Source organism: Vipera berus (genome assembly GCF_964194415.1).
Source record: "Vipera berus genome assembly, chromosome: 8".
Lineage (NCBI taxonomy): Eukaryota > Metazoa > Chordata > Lepidosauria > Squamata > Viperidae > Vipera > Vipera berus.
Window position 1 is genome coordinate 1,285,010 of NC_138211.1, and position 18,961 is coordinate 1,303,970.

The 18,961-nt window shown below is 44.8% G+C and overlaps 3 protein-coding genes across 3 annotated transcripts; all 3 read right to left on the reverse strand.

Moving 5' to 3' along the window:
- Positions 1-772: 772 nt before the first annotated feature.
- On the reverse strand, positions 773-6,832 carry LOC308671512 (nicotinamide N-methyltransferase-like; the record flags this gene model as incomplete). Its single annotated transcript, XM_081333746.1, has 3 exons — positions 773-1,199; positions 2,215-2,422; positions 6,685-6,832. 3 exons carry the CDS (start codon positions 6,830-6,832, stop codon positions 773-775), a joined length of 783 nt encoding a protein of 260 aa, XP_081189872.1.
- A 4,438-nt stretch (positions 6,833-11,270) lies between these two features.
- On the reverse strand, positions 11,271-13,195 carry LOC308671290 (nicotinamide N-methyltransferase-like; the record flags this gene model as incomplete). Its single annotated transcript, XM_081333396.1, has 3 exons — positions 11,271-11,697; positions 12,207-12,414; positions 13,042-13,195. The coding sequence occupies 3 exons, from the start codon at positions 13,193-13,195 to the stop codon at positions 11,271-11,273; spliced, it is 789 nt and encodes a 262-aa protein (XP_081189522.1).
- Positions 13,196-14,664: 1,469 nt separating this feature from the next.
- Positions 14,665-17,192, reverse strand: LOC308671361 (nicotinamide N-methyltransferase-like). The gene is made up of 3 exons (XM_081333501.1): positions 17,027-17,192; positions 16,216-16,423; positions 14,665-15,276 (listed from the first exon to the last, which is right to left on the reverse strand). The coding sequence occupies exons 1-3, from the start codon at positions 17,166-17,168 to the stop codon at positions 14,841-14,843; spliced, it is 786 nt and encodes a 261-aa protein (XP_081189627.1). The 5' UTR covers positions 17,169-17,192; the 3' UTR covers positions 14,665-14,840.
- Between the last annotated feature and the right edge of the window lie 1,769 nt (positions 17,193-18,961).

Genomic DNA, 18,961 nt, shown 5'->3' on the forward strand with positions numbered 1-18,961 from the left:
AGCTGCCTGGCCCTAGGGTGCCTCTGGGCAGCCTGAACCACGCCAAAGGGCATGGGACCTATCAAGGTGGAAGACTGGATGGGTTCACCAGCTTAAACCACTCTGGCATGCAGCTGTTTTGCAAATCAGCCTCCCATGTCCTGGAAAGACCCCACATGAAGACAAATTCTGGCGGAGTCCCTGCCTGAGCAAAGAACAAGAGCGCAAGATCTTTTACCCAACTCTGTACAATCCAAATGTTTGTGGGAGGACATTTAGAGGTGAGACCGTAGGCAGATAGGAAGGGGGTAAGGCCAAGAGGGCTGAAGGAGGCTGCCCCCTCACCTCCCAGTGGCCAGTGGTGGCCCCATGCGTGACCAGCCTCTGCTTTGAGCTGGCTCAGCATTGCCGCTCATTGGGGCAACAGAGAGAGAGGGGTGCAGGGCTCGGACCTGTAGGAGAGCAGCGGCCGGAGGCGCAGAGAGGGTCACCCAGTGGGAGGTAGCCAGGAAGAAGGGAGTGCCATCTCAGAAAGGGCAGGGCCAAAGGCAGCACAGGGCAACACATGCTCAGAGAATCCACGTACATAGAAGAGAGAGACAACACAAGGGAAGCACAAACCAACACACAAACACAGAAGCAAGATGTTACTTTATTACACCAAGAACCTACTAGGAAAGGCATGGAAAAGATCACAGAAGCCACGTGCTGTGTGCTTTCCCTAACTTGTGTAACAGTTTCATAACAATGGTTGGGGAAGCCTCTGGGTGTTACATCAACAGCTGCCTAATATTCACGGGCTACTTTTCTGGGCAAGAAGAATGCACAGCCCTTTCACATCTGATACATAAGGGGGGAAGTGGATCCTGGTCTCCTCAATCCATTTAATGACAAAGCCAGCCTGTCTCACTGCCTCTTCTATCACCTCCGTCTCCAAGTAGAGGGCAGAGAACTTGCGTTGGCCAACCGTATAGTAGTGCCCTTCAAGGGATGTATTAAACAGAAGGTGCCCCCCTGGTTTCAGAAGGGAACTGATGTTCCTGAAGGCCGATCGATAGGTGGGGATGTCTCCGCAAGCCCCATCAAAGCACAAACTGGAGCTCAGACAATCTGCAGGGGGAAGAACCAGCGGAGCCAAAGGGTTGGGTTGGGTCACGTCGCACTTCAGGTACTTCTTGACGGCTCTTCGGACCTTCTCTTCTTTCTCTGGCCATTTTTCCCTGGGGGGGGAGACAGGAAGAGTATGAGCGGCCTGCCTCCAAACCTTTGTCAACCTAGAGTTGCCCTTCTTTTTATGGATGGAGACAGGGCAGGCTTCCCAGGTCTGCTGTCCTTCAAGAAAAGAAAAACCCTTCTCTGTGCAAGAATTCCTTCTTGTCTGGATTCAGATATCAGTCGGGGACCTGGAAGTTCTGGAACAGAGTTTCTCAGCCTTGGCAACTCTTAAGATGTTTGGAATCCAGCTCCCAGAATTCTCCAGCCACACAAGGAACCCAGGGTTGGGTCCCCATGTAGCTGCCTCTATGGTCATCAATCTTTGTCTTGGCACCACCTACCTCACAGATGCAGAGGGTGCTATACTGTACGTTATTTCAATAAATTAATAGAGCCAGGTGTGACTATGTCATCATAAATATACCATTATTTATGTCCCTGGATGCAAAAAGATAATGGCAGCCTTTATGTGATGATGTCTCTTCTCTGGCATCATAGGGTTGCTATGAAAATGGTCAATTTGTGTCTTCAGTTAGTTCACTCCTGAGCAGCACATGGACTCCCACTGCCCTTCTTCAGTTGGAACCGGCAGGAGAAGAGCCACTCAGGCCCAAAGAATCCATGGACTGTTGAGCAGGAAATGACCCTGCAGATCTTCTGAAGCATTTCAGAAGAATTGAAACAGAGACTGAGCTTGGAACAACTGGATCTCCGTTTCTTATTTGCTCAGGAGGGATAGTGGATTTTGCTTTGCTAGCACAATGGGCACATCTAAATCAGCAATGGCTAGCAAAGCTATCTGAGAGAGTCTACTTGGGTTCTTCAGTGTGGAGTCTTTGGATCTGCACAATTATTCTCCTGTTAAGTTCCTGATGCAAAATCTCTCCTGCTACATTTTCATATATGGACAGATTAGGTAAAGTTGGAAGAAGAGTTCCTGATTGCTTTCTTTGGCCGAGGCTAAATTAATCTGCATCTTAAAGTCTTTCAAACAAAAACATATACTCTCCTTCTACCTACCTGTCTCCCTCCAACTCACAGACGTATTTCACAATGGGCGTCCAGTCGAAAGCCCCCGGTTCCTTCTTCAGCCATCGCTGCACCTCCTCCCGGTTCTGGTCAGTGTAATCGGTGGCTATGATCTCCCGGAAGGACTCGCAGGCGGAGAGGAACTGGTGGATTGTTGGGCCGGTGCCTATGTCGATCAGGGTATCTCCCTTGATGCCATCTGGAGGCCATCAAACCAAATGCAGAGTTTTTGAAGCTCAGTTTGCTTTGGGTCCTTCACGTCTGCTATTCCTCACACTGTTGCCTATTTTGCCCATCTAAACTGCCTCAGAAGCACCAGAAGCCCTTCAAAGAGCATCCTGGAGAGCACCTTACCATCTGGCCACCCCTGTCTTCTTAGCATTCCCATGAACCTATTTCCAACCCAGCTGTTTGCTTATTTCACAAGAAGAAGAACACACATGTGAAAATGTTTGTCCACAAGCCAATTGCTTGGGTTTCATTTCCATATCTTTCTGTAAACTGTTTCAAGTTCTCCCCTCTGGACGTCGCTATAGGTCATTGCATATCAAAACAATTAGACATATAGTTTTTTTCCCATGCCATCATTCAGCTGAACACCCAATTTCCACAGCACTGTCTTAGGCCTAAAGATATTTGCCCATGTAGTAGGCTGTATTATCTTTCTCATCTTTTTCATCTTCTCATCTTTCTCATATCTCCTAATACCTTCTCCTATTGGTATCTATGATTTATCACCTGATGTTGTATCTTATGATTAATGATTGTAACTATGATCTGTGACCTACCACCTTGTTGTTTATATGTACACTGAGAGCTATGCACAGGAGACAAATTCCTTGTGTGTCCAATCACACTTGGCCAATGAAATCCTCCAGTTCTAATTTAATGTCTTTTTCCACAGTGCCTCGGCTTCTGAAGCTGGCTCACAAATACAGGCCTGAGACCAAGCAAAAGAAAAAGCAGAGACTGTTGGCCCGGGCAGAGCAGAAAGCCGCGGGGAAGGGCGGCGTTCCAACCAAAAGGCCGCCTGTGCTGAGAGCAGGTGTCAACACAGTCACAACCTTGGTGGAGAACAAGAAGGCTCAGCTGGTGGTGATTGCACATGACATAGACCCCACTGAGATTCGTCATCACTGGGGTGGGGACGTCCTGGGTCCCAAATCGGTCGCTCGGATTGCTAAACTTGAAAAGGCCAAGGCTAAAGAGCTGGCCACCAAGCTTGGATAGATGTGTCAATTTTTCTTTTTTTCTTTTTTTTTATTAAAAAGTTTTAAAATACATTTTAAACATATTTCCCCTCCCTCCCCCTCCCTCCCCCCCTGACTTCCCAGAGCTGAATACAGGGTATTACCTCTAACAAACATAAACTAAAACATGCAAACTAACTATAAGGACTTGGGTGTCCTCCTGGATTCACGGCTCAGTTTTGAAGACCATATAGGAGCCGTGACCAGGGGGGCTTTTGCCCAGGTTCGCCTGGTGCGCCAGTTGTGACCCTATCTGGACCGAGATGCCCTACGCACAGTCACTCATGCGCTCGTGACCTCCCGTTTAGACTACTGCAACGCTCTCTACATGGGGCTGCCCTTGAGGACCACTCGGAGGCTTCAACTGGTGCAAAATGCAGCCGCGCGATTTGTGATGGGAGTTTCCCGTTACTCCCATGTTACACCTCTGCTCCACGAGCTGCATTGGCTTCCAGTTGCCCTCCGGGTGAGATTCAAGGTGCTGGTGATGACCTATAAAGCCCTATATGGCTTGGGCCCAGGATATTTGAGGGAACACATCAAGCTCCCTTCGTCCAGTGCGCTCCCACAGGGAGGGTCTTCTCAGGGTGCCGCCGGTCAAAGAATGCCGGCGGATGACACCCAGGGGGAGGGCCTTCTCTGTGGGGGCGCCTGCCCTCTGGAACCAGCTGCCCGTGGAGCTTAGGACTGCCCCCGACCTTCGATCATTCTGCCGAGACCTGAAGACCTGGCTCTTCGAGCTTTCCGGCTCAGGCTGAGTTTTAATTGGGTTTTAACTGGGGTCTTACATGTTGCAGGGACTTAGTTTAATCTTTTTTAAATTGGTCTTAATTTTTGTATTAATGTTTTAAAAATTATACCCTGAATCCTTCGGGAAAGGGCGGTATATAAATTCAATAAAATAAAATAAATAAATAAAATAAAAACACTTTAAATTCTATCGCACTTTAACTCCTCTTAAACTTAACAAATAACTAAATAATAATAAATAAATAATAATACATCATTTTTTAAATTTTATTTTAATTCCATTTATATCCCACCCTTCTCCGAAGACTCAGGGCGGCTTTACAAACTTAGCAGTAGCCTATAATACTAATGCTCACTCATATGCTAAATGAAACTTTTTAGTCCCATATTTATTCTGAATATAATCAATCCATCTTCTCCATTCCAAAATATATCTCTGTTGCGATTGTTCTTTCAAGTATGCTGAAATCTTTGCCATTTCCGCCAGGTTTGAAACTTTTAAAGTCCACTCTTCTATAGTAGGCAGTTCCTCCTTCTTCCAATATTGCGCTACCAAGAGTCTTGCTGCCATAGTTAAATTCAACATCAATTTAGTTTCTATAACAGTACAATCTGTAATAATACCCAACAAAAACAACTGTGGAGAAAACCTTATCTTTTTCTTAAATATCTTCTGCATATCCACCAAATTTTAATCCAAAAAGCTTTAACTTTTTTACAAGTCCACCATATATGATAATACGTTGCATCATCACAACCACACCTCCAACATTTAGGCTGGTAATTCGGATACGTACATGCTAATTTTTTAGGATCTAAATGCCATCTATAAAACATTTTATAAAAATTCTCTCTTAAATTTTGTGCCTGTGTAAATTTTACGTTTCTGACCCATATCTTTTCCCAGATATCCATCGTTATGGGCTCCTGAAAATTCTGGGCCCATTTTATCATACAGTCTTTCACAAGTTCCGTTTCTGAATCTATTTCTATCAGTGCATTATATATCCTCCTTATATGCGCTGGACTTTGATCTCTTATTTGTTTAACCAAATTTTCATCAGTTGTCAAAATACCAACTTTCTGATCTTCCTTCCATCTAGCTTGTAACTGCCCATACTGAAACCAAGTCTGCACTATTCTTTCTTCTTTTAAAATATTAAATGGCTTTAATTGCCATACATTCCTTTCCATTCTCAGAATTTCTTTATATGTAGTCACATCATGTTTAAATCCCACACTTATATTTTCTATTGCATTTTTAGGTATTGCCCAAATTGATATTTTATAATTTAGCTTATATCGATATGTTTTCCAGACTTGCAACAGGGCATACCTTAATATATAGTATGTGTCTTAAAAACATTATCCACCTTCTTATCATACAATAAATATGCATGCCAGCCAAATAATAAATCACATCCCTCAATATTCAGTAATCTCCCTTGTGTTAGATTAAACCAATCACTAACTGATGATAAAGCCGCAGCCTCATAATATAGTTTAAAATTGGGCATTTTAAGACCACCTCTGTCAGTTTTTCTGTACATAAAAATAAAATTCTGAACAAAAAACAAAAAAAATCTTCTATTCTACTCTACTCAACTGTACTGGAATAATTGCTGTACTATACTATACTATACTATACTATACTATACTATACTATACTATACTATACTATACTATACTATACTATGTTATGTAAAAGATCAAATAATGTTTGTGACCATTTTGGCATCTGCCTTCTGTAAGCTACTTCCACTTCGTGACTGTACCGTGAAGAAAACATCTATGTGCAGCAGGTTATAATGAGCAAAATTGTGAATATAACAGAGTAACGTATTTGAAAAGGACCTTGGAGGTCTCAAAGTCCAACCTCCTGGACATGAAGGAGCCCCTATATCATTCTGGACAAATGTCTGTCCAATCTCTTCTTAAAACCCTCCAATGATGGGGCATCAATAACTTCTGGAGGCAAGTTGTTCCACTGGTTAATTGTTCTCACTGTTAGGAAGTTTCTCCTTGATTCCAGGTTTCGTCTCTCCTTGATTAGTTTCCATCCGTTGCTTCTTTTTTTGCCTTCTGGTACTCTGGGAAATAGGTTGACCCCCTATTCTTTGTGGCAGCCCCTCACATATTGGAACACTGCTATCATGTCCCCCCTCGTCCTTCTTTTCTCTAGACTGGACATACCCAATTCCTGCAACCATTCCTCATATGTTTTAATCTCCATCCCCCTAATCATCTTTGTTGCTTTTCTGTGCTCTCTTTCTAGAGTCTCAACATCTATTTTATATCATGGCAATCAAAACTGGATGCAATATTCCAAGTATGAATATGAATATTCCAAATGTGAATATGAACCAATGAGCTTGCGTTGTGCCTCTTGGTTCCTCCTGGCTATCTCAGATCAACAAGCATCCCTCACCTTGAGGTTAATATTGAGAAAGTCAACACTTACCTACGGTGAATGCCCTGTGGGCCCCTTTCAGGAAAAAGGTTACAAGCTGATCATCAGCATCAAGGTTAACTTTATAATATGTTTCCAGATAATCTTTGGGAAGAAAATTCTCAGCATAGAACTCTCCCTCTGTGAAAGGCTCCTCCATCACCCCACAATCTCTTTTCCCAACTGCTGGTTGCTCCCTTCAAGCCCTGAATTTATAATATTTTTATCTTTATTGACTCTATTCCCGGATTACTCTTGCGGATCGGTTTCTCAACAAAGCAGACTATTGCATGCTGCAGCGTGATCATCTTGCCCACCTCCAGGCAAGAGATTTGATGCCAGGACCTCACTTGTCCTCTCCGTCTTACGCAATTGGTTCACCAGCTTAAACCACTCTGGCATGCAGCTGTTTTGCAAATCAGCCTCCCATGTCCTGGACAGATTCCACATGAAGACAAATTCTGGCGGAGTCCCTGCCTGAGCAAAGAACAAGAGTGCAAGATCTTTTACCCAACTCTGTACAATCCAAATGTTTGTGGGAGGACATTTAGAGGTGAGACCGTAGGCAGATAGGAAGGGGGTAAGGCCAAGAGGGCTGAAGGAGGCTGCCCCCTCACCTCCCAGTGGCCAGTGGTGGCCCCATGGGTGACCAGCCTCTGCTTTGAGCTGGCTCAGCATTGCCGCTCATTGGGGCAACAGAGAGAGAGGGGTGCAGGACTCGGACCTGTAGGAGAGCAGCGGCCGGAGGCGCAGAGAGGGTCACCCAGTGGGAGGTAGCCAGGAAGAAGGGAGTGCCATCTCAGAAAGGGCAGGGCCAAAGGCAGCACAGGGCAACGCATGCTCAGAGAATCCATGTACATAGAAGAGAGAGACAACACAAGGGAAGCACAAACCAACACACAAACACAGAGGCAAGATGTTACTTTATTACACCAAGAACCTACTAGGAAAGGCATGGAAAAGATCACAGAAGCCACGTGCTGTGTGCTTTCCCTAACTTGTGTAACAGTTTCATAACAATGGTTGGGGAAGCCTCTGGGTGTTACATCAACAGCTGCCTAATATTCACGGGCTACTTTTCTGGGCAAGAAGAATGCACAGCCCTTTCACATTTGATACATAAGGGGGGAAGTGGATCCTGGTCTCTTCAATCCATTTAATGACAAAGCCAGCCTGTCTCACTGCCTCTTCTATCACCTCCCTCTCCAGGTAGAGGACAGAGAATCATTGTTGGCCAACCGTATAGTAGTGCCCTTCAAGGGATGTATTAAACAGAAGGTGCCCCCCTGGTTTCAGAAGGGAACTGATGTTCCTGAAGGCCGATCGATAGGTGGGGATGTCTCCGCAAGCCCCATCAAAGCACAAACTGGAGCTCAGACAATCTGCAGGGGGAAGAACCAGCGGAGCCAAAGGGTTGGGTTGGGTCACGTCGCACTTCAGGTACTTCTTGACGGCTCTTCGGACCTTCTCTTCTTTCTCTGGCCATTTTTCCCTGGGGGGGGGGGGAGACAGGAAGAGTATGAGCGGCCTGCCTCCAAACCTTTGTCAACCTAGAGTTGCCCTTCTTTTTATGGATGGAGACAGGGCAGGCTTCCCAGGTCTGCTGTCCTTCAAGAAAAGGAAAGCCCTTCTCTCTGCAAGAATTTCTTCTTGTTTTGACTTAAATATCAGTCGGGGACTAATATTTTATATTTTTATGTTTGTTACCTCTGCCCCCTAGTTTCTTTTATTGATTGGTTTCTCAACAAACCACACTGTTCTATTTTGCAAGGTGATCATCTTGCCCACCTCCTGCCAAGAGATTTGAAGCCTGACCTGACCTGTCCTTTCCATCTTATGCCATCCGTTGTTCTCCCTTGGAAAGACCCTCTTCCTCTCTGCACAAAAGGGAAGGAAGGAAGGAAGGGAGAAAGGAGTGGGAGGGTCTTCTTGCCTGAGGGCAGGAGAAGCAGGAGAGGCATGGTGGAGAATTGTCCCCTCGGGGCCAGTTGTCCAAACAGTCCCACCTCACCTCTCCGAGCACCCTCCATCCGGGGCAGAGAACGTCTGTTTTGCTCCTCCGTGAGACAGACGAGGGCCTGGAAGGGGGCCTGGTGGGGCTCCAAGTTTTCTCTTCCATAATTTTTTTTTGTCGTTTGCTTTTCCTCCTAGCTCCTTCCCTGGCACAGTTGCACTTATTATTCTTCCAGGCAGTTGACCCTTTTAATGTTTGGCTTCTCCAGTCATTTCCGTTTTTCTCCATTGCAGAGAGTGACATAGAGAGGGACACAGAGACATACACAAACACCACTTTTCTTTTATTCTCCTTCTCCCTTCCCTCCCCCCCCCCTTTAAGCTGTTTCTCTTGCCAGGGATCCCTTTTCATTTGGGCTTCAGTTTTGCTCCAGCGTCCATCTCACCTTTGAGACAACCTCTCTTCCCTTTCTTGCTGAATCCCAGCTCTATTTCTTACACGTCCAGCTCCCCTCCTAGCTTTCGCCCTAATCTATTCATGTCTTACTTCCTGCTTATTGGTTCCAAATCTTGCAGTCAGAACTTAAAATCTGATATTATCTGATCTGACCTAAGATCCTTGGAGATGCCCTCCAAACCCAACATGTTTTGCCTCCTGGGTTGCCCCAATCCTCTGGGCTGCAGGAGCTGTTCTTCTAAACTGGCCAGCAGGACGAATTCTGAGGCAGAATCGTTCCCTGAAAAATCTGAAGAATGTACTCTGTTCTCCGAAAGGTTTTGGATGACGGGGCCTTGGAACATCTCTTGTCCTCAAGATGATCGAAGCCCAGCAGAAATGGGGCTTCTTCTTCTGCATCTGGAAAGCAGAATTACTCCATTCGTGTCTCCTATCTCTTCCCTAACTGGAGTCCTTCCCATGAGGCCACCCTTTCCCCAGTTTGCAAAAGACTACTTCAGGCTCTGAAGGCATGCAGGTGACCTTTGGATGTGTCTTCAGGACCTCTACAGAGGTCATTCAGCACTTCCACCAAGACACAGAAGCAAATCTTTGCTTGAGCTTCAACCCACATGGCTGATCAGAGATACCAGGCCAACATCTTCCAAATGGGCTGTTGGGCTGTTCAACGTTATGCTTCCATTTGCAAAGTAAGACAGAAAAACAATTCAGCCTGCAACTGGCCTTCCATCCCTGGTGGACTTCAGGGAATCTTTTCCCTTCCACCCCCAGCTTCACTTTCGTCTCATTTTAAACTCTCTACTCGTGCTGAGTTGCTTCGTTGAGGAATTGCTTCCAGTTCTGGGATTCCTACTGATGTTATGAATCCTGGCTGGTTCAGGATGATCACAAGCACTCTTTGGGCTTGTCCAAAAAAACCCCAGCTTTCCCTGAGAGTTATTTCTGAATCCAATTTTTTTATGGTTTCTACAAAGAGCCGTGTCTCTTGGCACCTGAAAATCCCTAGACAAGCCCCCCAATCTCAGGAAATGAAGGGGTGGCTTTGGGCTAGAGGCAACCTTTCCGAATAGAGGCAGAATGTAGCCAGAATTTTTTTCTTTAATCAGCCCTTAAATAACTTTGACAAGACAGAATGGAAATCCATTTATTTTTGCTCCATTTTCAGAAGGCAAAATGAGGACAGGTTCACATTTATAAATCATTCTGTGATAGCTAGAATTTTTTAAAACATTCATGTAGACTCTTTATGGGACTCAGGTAAGCAGAGACAAATGGGAATTTAAAATTATGCAGCCAGAAATCTCAACCAAACTTATTTCCACCTTGCTCTGGTGCTACCTGTATCTTTCTTAGTCATGGCTCTCTCTGTGTGAATGTGTTTGTGTTATATTTGTGTCCTGCACATTGGTACAAGAGCATTTTAAATTGAGTCCCAATTTGGTGACTTTACAGATATATTGCAATGTAATCTTCATTATTTATAGGAAACTGGCATAAGAATTATGGGAATTGTAGTATAACATCTGGGAAATTCCTGACTGGGACAGCTGCAGTTCTGAGACCAAATATGGGGTCCTTGGTGCATTCTGTGCTTGCTTGCTTGCTTGCTTGCTTGCTTACAGACATTTCATTACCCAACTAGGTAACATCATCAGTGTTAAAAGGGGCTAGAATTTGCACTTCTAGCACTGATGATGTTATACCTATAGCCACAAATGTCATTGTGAGATGTCACAATCCACATAGAAACAGGGTAGGGCCACATTGGGGTGCTGCAATGTTGCTGATGGCATGGAAAACACGTATTTAAGGCTCAACGTTGTGCCACTCTTGTGTTTAAGTGAGGACAGGACATCTGTTTCTTTATGCTGACACTGCTCTCTGAGGTTACTTGTTTTCTTGCAGATGTTTCTTTACCCAAAGTAGGCAATATCATCCAAGTACTGATGATGTTACCTAGTTTGGTGAATAAAATAATTTCAGGAAAACCACCAAGCTCAGAGAGTACCAAGGACCCCTCAGTTCAACACTGAGTTACAAATATTTCCTTCTATTGGTTCAAATTATATATTTGTGCTTTTCTTGGTACAGCACAACTGATTTGGAACAGCTTTCAAGAATACTTCTAATTTTTATTTGCTAATGATGACAACTGTAAACCTCAATAGCTTCTAGTTGCTGCCTCATCTCAGGTACTGCTCTTCTGAGCTAGGAGTATGCATGCCCCCTTAGAATCAGTGATTGAGGAGTGCAGTTTGAACCTGATCTCTTCAGCCCAGCTAATAACAAAACCAGCCTCTCTCACTGCCTCTTCCACCACCTCCCTCTCCAGGTAGAGGTTGGAGAAGGTATGCCGTCCCACGATGTAGAAGTTTTCTTTGAGGACAGTGGATAAAATGAAATGCCCTCCTGGTTTGACCAGCGAGCTGATGTGCTTCAGAGCAGATCGGTCGGTGCAGAGGTCTTTGCAAGCCGTTTCCAAGCACAGAGAAGACGTCAAACAATCTGTGGGAGGAAGAACCATTGGAGCCAAAGGCTTTGATTTGGTCACATCGCACTTTAAGACTTGTTTGATGGCTCTTCGGACTTTCGCTTCCTTCTCTGGCCATTTTTCCCTGTGGGAAGACACAACGTGAGGCCAACAGCCCTTCTCCCCAAACTTTCATTGGGAGAACAGGTTTGAGAACAAACACCCATTATTACATTAGGTTAATGTGACCTTCCTTGAGGAGGTGCACTCAGGATGTGTTTGACCATCATTGGTCTGGGGTGAGACATCCAGTCAGTTGACTGTTTTAGGAGCCTTCTGTGTTTTCCATAGGAGATACCATTTGCTTATTTTGTGCTTCTCTGGTTTATGTGTGAACCATACTGTTTTATTCAGTATATGTAAAGGCTTCTTTTTCCTCCAGCCTATAAGTTAGATGAGCCCTGCCAGAAAGCAGGACAAATCAAAACGAATAATAATAATAATAATAATAATAATAATAATAATAATAATAATAATAATAATAATAATAATAATAATAATAATTTTATTTATATACCGCCCTTCTCCCGTAAAAGTCAAGAAGTTGTTAAATGAAGGGTAGCTACATGGCCAATGTGGCTTCTTTCTCCATACCTGTCTCCCTCCAACTCACAGACGTATTTCACGACGGGGGTCCAGTCGAAAGCCCCCAGTTCCTTCTTCAACCATTGCTGCATCTCCTCCCGGTTCTGGTCAGTGTAATCGGTGGCTATGATTTCCCGGAAGGACTCACAGACAGAGAGGAAGTGGTAGATGGATGGGCCACTACCAATGTCAATCAGGGTGTCTCCCTGGATGCCATCTGGACCATATCAACCCAAACACAATTTTTCAAGATGCATCATTTCCTTGACTAGGTCCCCCTAATATGGCTAACTTGCTGGCCTGTTTTGGGGAGGGTTGTGTTTTGCTAAAGTGCTTGAGATGTAGGTGCACTTAGAAACCCCACCACTGAAGCATGATTTGTGGCAATGATCTTTCATGTTGGGCAGAAAAAATTCAACAACACTTTTGGAATGAAAATTGTCTCTTTACGAAATAGATACAACCCTCCTTTTTACATTCTTGAATTGGACGCTGAGTGTTTGTCTACTTCAGTTGCTAAACACGTTTTTCAGCCTATACATGTTATGCACTTTCATAGACACAACTATTTGTATTCCCCTGCCCTGCATTTTCAATCAATAAATGGTTTTTTGTAAATGTGTCATACTACCCATATTTTAATATCTACACAAAAATATTTACACACGCGTGGCCTTAAAGTTTATTTTTGAGCCAATTATTTGCATAATTCACATACTTGCAAAAAGCACATTAGACTTATGTTCCAGTCTGCACATTAGTCTGAGAGCATAAATTACACTGATTCCACTTAACCTGGGAGCCAATTTATCTCCACCAACTTCTACCTGTTATAAACACTTACCTGAAGTGAATATCCTGTGGAGATTTTTCAGGAAGAATATTAAAAAGTCACTCTCTGCATTATTTCCAGAGCTCAGGGTGTAATACGATTCCAAAAAATCTTTTGGAACAAAATGCTTAGCATAAAATTCCTTTTCTGTGAAATTTGGCTCCATTTCAACTGAAATCCTGCCGAAAACTCAACCCTCGCTTTTTAGTTTGGTTGGGTTGAAGTTTTTCAAGTGTCTACTTGATGCCTCCAAATCCTGATGCCCAGAACTCCATGGTCAGAAGGTCAGTCCTCTTTCTGTTCCCTCTTCCTCATCCTTTTGGTCAAAGCCTTTATCACCCTATCTCACTATCTGACCTTTTTCAAAGGGGAGAGGAAGTAGGTGCCTCAATGGCCCAACGGTTGATCAGGTGGTTGCAGGGAGAACATGTTGTGGAGAGCAGCTCTTATGATGAGGCTGAAGGACTTCTCCCGCGCTGAAGTCCTCCCCACCCATGGTTGGTTGGGTAGAAAATTAACTTGCCTCCAGCATCAAGACTAAAGGCTGTTGATCCCCATGGTTCTCCGTGGTTTATCTCCACAAAGAAGATATACTAGGTTTAAGAAAGATGCAGCTTTCCTGGCGTGTATGTTTTTTCTGTCTAAACCAACTAACTAACTAAAATAAATAAATAATAAAAAAGTCCCCTTGGGAGAATCTTTGCCTTTCCAAAACACCAAGCAGTTTGGCAATCTGCAAAACCTTTATGAGCAGCAGCCAGTCAGATGCAGAGGCTCCAAGAAAAGTCCCTGATGCCCTTCAGGAATGCAGTCCTTCTATAACATGCCTCACATGAGCCCTGATCTAGGATGACCTATGGCTTAGCAGGTGACCTCCACCGATCTGCTTTGTTAGTTTGCAACTCGGTACAGTTTGCAAGCTCAGAAAATGAGATACTTGGGTGTAAAGGTGGAGGTGCTGGACTGGAAATTGGGTATCCAACCACGTATCAGTATACACTGCAGTAGATGCTTTGTTGGTGGTATTTTCAGAGGAAAGGCTAAGATGTTCTTCTGCTGAGCTGCCTGAAATTCAGGCATAATCCAGTCTGGGCCCCTCGGTCCTCCTCTGTGGGGCCTCTGAGTCTACAAAAGGCAGGGATGGATTTTCCTGGGGGCCGCCCTCTTCTCAGTTCCCCCTCAAATCTTGATGGACCTGGCCAGGGGTCTTGGGGTCCTCCAGGGCCTCCCCTTCAGCTGAGAAGCATCTGGCTTGTTCTTGTCAAATGCAAATCACATCATGACCACACAGAACAACAAAGTAGAAATTGTGACATGAAAACACAAGAGGATTGAAGGACGTCTTCCTTTACCCAAATGTAGATGTTCCATTTTAATCCAATGTATGGTGTAAAATACAGCCTGAGAGAAACTTTGGCTAATCTTGGTGCCCAAATTTTTTAAGCTCACTGAAAAATTAACACTTACCATTGACAAATAAATAAATAAAATTGGCCCATTCATGAAAACCCAGGTGAATGCTGGCATCTTCATTGTTCTCTGCCTGATTTGTTTATTTTTCATTAAATGTTCACTAAAAATAGACCAACACAATGCCTGCTTGTTTTAGAAAGGCCTTTATTTTAACTTCTTCCATCTTTATTGAGCGTGTGACGTCACAACTGGCCTATAAGCCAGTTTATCATGGCCTTCATGTGACACTTAGAAAGCTAAAACGGAGACGAGACCGTGGTAGGGATGGGCTTGGAACAAGCACGTTCCAGATCCAAAGCGATGCTGTGGCTTTTAGGATACAGTAAAGCCACCAAGGTTTACACTTCTTTGTCCTTGCGGGCAAGAATGACGTACTTTCCAGAGAAATCACAGTCCTCCATGTTGGTCTTAAAAACCCTGGGCTCCACATTGAATTCTACAATGGCAAACCCAGCGGCACTCAGGCCGTTTTTCAGCATGTCCTCCGTGAAGAGCATACTGGAGAACTTATGAGGGCCCACCCTGTAGAACGTGCACCCTAAAACCCCACCGAGCACCAGGTGTCCCCCGAGTTTCAGCAGAGAACTGAGATTCTTCAAGGCGGCCTGGAAACTCGGCTGGTCTTTGCAGGCTGACTCCAGGCACTCAGTGGACAAAAGGCAGTCGGCCTGGGCCAGAGAGATGGGAGCCAGTGGGTTGCTTTGGTGGACGTCACATCTGAGGACCTGCTTGATGCTTCTTCGCAGCTTGGCCTCCTTCTCTGCACACGTCTCCCTAGAGGCACACCAACAAGCCAATAAATAGATGGGTCTGAGACCTCTCTGGAATGCAACTGAACCAGCTTAGAAGTGGTGGCTTGAAGTAGCTCTCCAGCACACCCGAAATATGTTGATAAGGAGAACGATAGAAGTCCCTTTGGCTGGTATGTGCAGCCTTAGATAGACACCCTCAGCTACCAAAGTGAAATTCCTGTCAATTAAGGGGTTCAAAAATATGGAATTTTGAGAGGGAAATGTGCTAAATATGCATCAGGCTTGCGAGGTCCTTAATGCTCTCTGAACATGGTTGTTTCCTTGCAGATGTTTCATTATACAGCTAGGTAACCACTAGTATATAAAATGAGAGCAACCCCCCCTTCTAATACTGAGGTTGTTCCCTGGTTGGGTCCTGAAATGTCTGCAAGCAAGCAATCAAGCTCAGAGTGCGCCAAGGACCCCACAGTCCTCCTCCTCCTCCTCCTCCTCCTCCTCCCTGCAAATCCCTTGTAGTACTGAAGAAGTTCCCTAGTTGGGTCATGAAGCATCTGCAAGCAAACAACCAAGCTCAGTGACCATGAAAGATCCCACAATTCAATCCTGGGCTACAAATATTCTCTTCTGCTGTTAACATGTAAACTTCACCAATGATCTGGTTCAGCACTCCCCACTTAGCTTGGGCTGAATCTTCCCTCCCACCACTCTCTCTTTTTCTCCTTGCTCTCTTTTTCTTGATCTGCTTGGTCCCTTCCCTCTGGCTTCTGTCCCTTTTGTGGCTAATCAGGATGACCTTTCCCTTACCACACAGAGCATTTCAACAGGCAGCATTGCGTGGATGGCTTTTCTCCATTCCTGCCATTAGCCAATAATGAACTTTCTCTGGAACTTTGACCTGATCAGTTGTAAAATTAAGCCCATGGGGTTTTTCTAATGGACAGATATCCTTGTGCCTCCCTACCTGTTTCCCTCCAGCTGGCATACATACTGCACCACTGAGGACCAGTCAAAAGCCTCGGGCTCCTTCTTCAGCCATTTTGTAATTTCCTGGCAGTTCTGTTCCAGATAATCGGTGGCTATAATGTTCTCGAAGGACCCACATGCTGGGAGCAGCTGGTAGATGGTGGGGCCACTGCCAATATCGATTAGGGTGCCCCCTTTCAGCACGCCTGGAATAAAGAAGAAGAAGAGCTCACTGTTAAATAGCGGGTTCTTTGGTGCAGGAATGAAGACGCAAAGCTGAGTACAGGATAACCCATTGTTTATTTCGTGCTGGAACTGTACTGGAGAATTGTCTGCAACTAGCCGCAATATATAGTCTAGCCCCTAGGTGGCAGCCAATAGGTTTGAAACAACCATTGCCCCCTGGAGATAGCCAATTGCAGCACAGGAGACTAAAAGTCTGGGTCGCTGGAGAGCCAGCCGTTAGCTGCTCCAGCAACGAGCCCAGTACATAACACTCACCACTTTCAGAAGTTTGACTGCAGGGATGCGGCAATTACATATACGAAATAAATAAAGCATAAGAAGCCAACAGGATCGTTGACTCAGCAGACCATGCGCTCAACACAGCTTGAAGAAAATCACCTTTCAGAGGCACGAAAAGTTGCTTAAGAATAAGCCAGCCCCCGGCTCAGAGTTCCCAACAGAGAGGCCTTACCTAGTGCTGCTGAAAACTTTCAAAGGCCTTTTCCCTGGAGTTACATTACAGTCTGTTTCTTTTTATAAACTTTCTCCCCCTTCAGAGTTGCAGCAATGAATGGATCACCTACCTGAAGTAAAGATTTTGCAAAAGCATTTCAAAACAAACTCCAGGAATTCATCTTCTACTGACCCTTTTCCAAAATGAAAATATTGCAGGTAAACTTTGGGATCAAATTCCTTCTGGTAAATGTCTCCTCCGGTGAATTCCATCACGATGTGGTCTCTGTGCTTGCGGATATCAAATGCACACTCTCCCTGCCAGAGGCCTCCGGATGTAACCCAGAAGAGAAGGCTCTGGGCCAGTTGGCCTCAGCCTATCAGCAACAGAAGCAGCTGGACTGAAAAATTAAACTCTTTCAACACAATTCCCAACAAACCAAGAAACACTTCCAAACTATTTGGGTGATCTTTAAAATAGGGTCAGTAAAATACATCACAAGAAGGACCATTAATGATGACTAAATGGTGTTTATAATAAACTATCTGAACATGCTGAGCAGGACCATTTGCAAATCACAGAGCAGTTCTAGAGAACCAGCAGATAAGTGTTTCCAGAACTATATGTAAAAAAAGGAGAAAACAAGATTTTATTTTTTAGCATTTATGTTTCAGTGTGGGATTCATAGCATTTTTAGGAGCTCTCACAAAGTCTCTCTTCGGTCACGTCTGGCCCCATCGATGGTGGGGCAGGGTGATAAGGTAAAGGTAAAGGTTCCCCCGCACATGCGTGCTAGTCGTTTCCAACTCTAGGGGCCAGTGCTCATCTCCGTTTCAAAGCCGAAGAGCCAGCGCTTGTCCAAGGACGTCTCCGTGGTCATGTGGCCGGCATGACTGGACGCCAAAGGCGCACGGAACGCTGTTACCTTCCCACCGGAGCGGTCCCTATTTTTCTACTTGCATTTTTACGTGCTTTCGAACTGCTAGGTTGGCAGAAGCTGGGACGAGTAACAGGCGCTCAGTCTGTTACGCGGCACTCGGGGTTCGACCCGCCAAACTGCCGACCTTCTGATCGACAAGCTCAGCATCCTAACCCACTGAGCCACCGCGTCCGTCCCTACGGGGCAGGGTGATAAGATGCTACAAATCATGAAGGAGGACGTGAACTAAGTGTGTCCTTTCTGAGGCCCCATTCAGGGCTTTAAGAGCAAACAAACCAAAAATGTTTGGAACAGTTGGATGAAGGACACAGATTAATTCCCTTGGGATTCTTCCTACTGAACCTCAGGCAGGGCTTTATTATACAAGCTCCCATAAGCTTTCCTTATCCATGAATTCAACAAGACTTAAATCTGGCTATTTCATAAAGTAAAGGTAGTCTGCAAAGGCCCTGTTCATCCTGCTTGGACTCCATCAGTGGGTCTCCAAAGAGTCGGCTGTGGCTGCACGTGAAGCAAGAAAGGCAGACGACGTCCAGATGGAGCTGCTTGCTTGGTGTCGGTGCAGGCCAGATCCCTTGGCAAGCAGTTCATGTTGTGATGTTGCAATCTTGTGACATTTCAATATGCCGTTTGTTTTTGTTTCTGTAGAAAGGAATTTTTGTTCCTTCCAAAGAAATTGCTCTCACAGAAATGGTCAAAACATGAAAATTGAAATTGTGAAATTGGCTTGTGGCCACAGGTTGTTTCTCTGCTGGACTGAAGGAACACGTGGAAACTCCCTTGTGTGAAAACACAGAGAGAGAGAGAGAGAGAGAGAGAGAGAGAGAGAGAGAGGAGATGATAGATAGATAGATAGATAGATAGATAGATAGATAGATAGATAGATAGATAGATAGATAGACAGACAGACAGACAGACAGACAGACAGACAGACAGACAGATAAAGAGAGGAGATGATAGATGATAGATAGATAGATAGATAGATAGATAGATAGATAGATAGATAGATAGATAGATAGATAGATAGATGATAGACAGACAGACAGACAGACAGACAGACAGACAGACAGATGATAGCACCAGACGGACAGATAGACAAACCCTCTCTCAGCAAACCCACCTCAT